Source organism: Belonocnema kinseyi, chromosome 9 (assembly GCF_010883055.1).
Source record: "Belonocnema kinseyi isolate 2016_QV_RU_SX_M_011 chromosome 9, B_treatae_v1, whole genome shotgun sequence".
In the NCBI taxonomy this organism is placed as follows: domain Eukaryota; kingdom Metazoa; phylum Arthropoda; class Insecta; order Hymenoptera; family Cynipidae; genus Belonocnema; species Belonocnema kinseyi.
Window position 1 is genome coordinate 118155840 of NC_046665.1, and position 2053 is coordinate 118157892.

General features: G+C 23.4%; 1 protein-coding gene across 1 annotated transcript in view; it reads right to left on the minus strand.

Moving 5' to 3' along the window:
• Nucleotides 1-1553, minus strand: part of LOC117180734 — a 44718-nt gene extending 43165 nt beyond the window's left edge. The window contains exon 1 of the mRNA XM_033373225.1: nt 1349-1553. Coding sequence (XP_033229116.1) covers nt 1349-1448 — 100 coding nt within the window. The 5' untranslated portion in view covers nt 1449-1553. The remainder of the gene's footprint in view (nt 1-1348) is intronic.
• Nucleotides 1554-2053: the final 500 nt, after the last annotated feature.

Genomic DNA, 2053 nt, shown 5'->3' on the forward strand with positions numbered 1-2053 from the left:
ATATTAATATTCAGCAAATAAAATATATTTTCACCAAAATAGTTTAATTGTCAACCATTAGTGGAATAGTTAAATTTCAGTTCAGGAGATGTATTTTCCACAACAACAAAAAATTCAATTAAATAATTAAATTTTCAATGACTAAAATAAATGTTCAATAAAATAGTTCTACTTTCAACCAAATAGTAGATTTTTAACAAAGATAGATAAATTCAAACCAAAAATATAATAGTAGACTTTTAAATTGAAAATAACTCTTAAATTAAAATAGATGGACTTGCTTATTGGGATCTATTAATTCAGTTTTTGTAATTAACAAAAAAAAAGAAAGTTTTTCTTTTTTTTCAAAAAAGATTGTTTTTTGAAAAAAGGAAAAGAAGGTAGTTGAATTTTCAACCAAGAGCAGTTAATTTTCAACATTAAATGGATTAGTTAAACTTTAACTTAAAAAAATTAATTTTTAACAAAATTAAAAGAATAAAAAAAATAGTTCAACTTTTATAAAAGTAGGTAGATTTTTAACAAACTGCTGAATTTTTAACTAAAAACAGTCGATTTTCAACCAAAAATGGAATAGTTAAACTTTAAAATAAAAAATTTAATTTTTAACCAATGAAAAACGAATTTGTAACAAAATATATTAATATTTAACCAGTAAAATAGATTTTCAACAAAACAGTTTAATTTTTAACCATTAGTTTAATAGTTACATTTCAGTTAAAACCCTTATTTTCCATAGCAAAAAAATTTTTTTTTAATAATTAAATTTTTAACAACAAAAATGAATTTTCAAGAAAACAGTTCAATTTTCAACCAAATAGTAGATTTCTAATCAAAAGAGATAAATTCAAACGAAAAATATAATAGTAGACTTTTAAATTCAAAATAACTCTTAACTAAAAAATAGAGGGATTAGCTTATTGGGTTTTATTAATTCAGTTTTTACATTAAAAAAATTTTTTGTAATAAATAAAAAATTTGAAAAAAAAACGAGAAAAAGAAAGTATTTGTTTTTTTTTCAAAAAATATTGTTTCTTGAATAAAGGAAAATGAGGGGAATAGGGAAAAGAGAGTGAAGTTTACAGGAATTTCAAAATTGAATAATTTTTTATTTTTAAATACAAATTCTTCGGCCCTTAATTCATTAAAATTTATTCAGTTTTATAAATGGATTCTAATTTTCTAATAAACTTTTTACCATAGAATGAGAATATTAAAGAGTTTGCATTGACCCCGGAAATGTGGAACAAACTATCTAGAGTTATAACTTTCCTACTTTATACTCTCACCTTTCACGATATTGATTTTTAAAAAAATTGTTTATAAGTATGACAAAAATAAATATTACCTTGAATTTCCAAGTCGTCCTTGAGTATGAGGAAAGTCTTCTCCGAGAGAAGATCTGCGGATGCCTTTTGCCACTTCATCTTTCTACGGGCCCACAACATTCATCTGGAGAATTTTCCCAATTTGGGAAATTTCAACCGGATCACGAAACTATTTTTTTTTTAAACGGAAAACTTCTACATTTTCACTTTTGGGTTAAAAAAAATATTATTGTCTGAACTTCCCTGATAGTCTGACAACTGTAATCACATTCACATATCACAGATTTTACATTGTTCTTAATCATTAAAAAACTTTTTATTTTAAAATCAAAAAGTAAAATTTGTTAAATAATTTTGCCCAAAAGGCGAAATTCCGACTGATGAAAACTATTAAAATTATTTATTAACGAAATTCCAAATGAATGAAATAATACAAAATACTAAAACTTTATTTTTCAGTAATTAACTCAATTATGTAATTTGAAAATTTTAAAAATTCAGGGTTTTAAAATTTCGGAAATTAAATAATTCCATTCATTTTAAAAATTTCGTTAATAAATATTTTCGATAAAATTGTAGCCCAGAAAAGTTGCTAACAAACAATAAACACAAAATAGACATGCGCGTATTAAATGCGCGTCTGACCTTCCGGGCGAAATTTAAAGTTAAAAAGTGGAACAAGTGCAAGAATATCAATTTAAATGAAAAATAAAGTTGTGCAAATA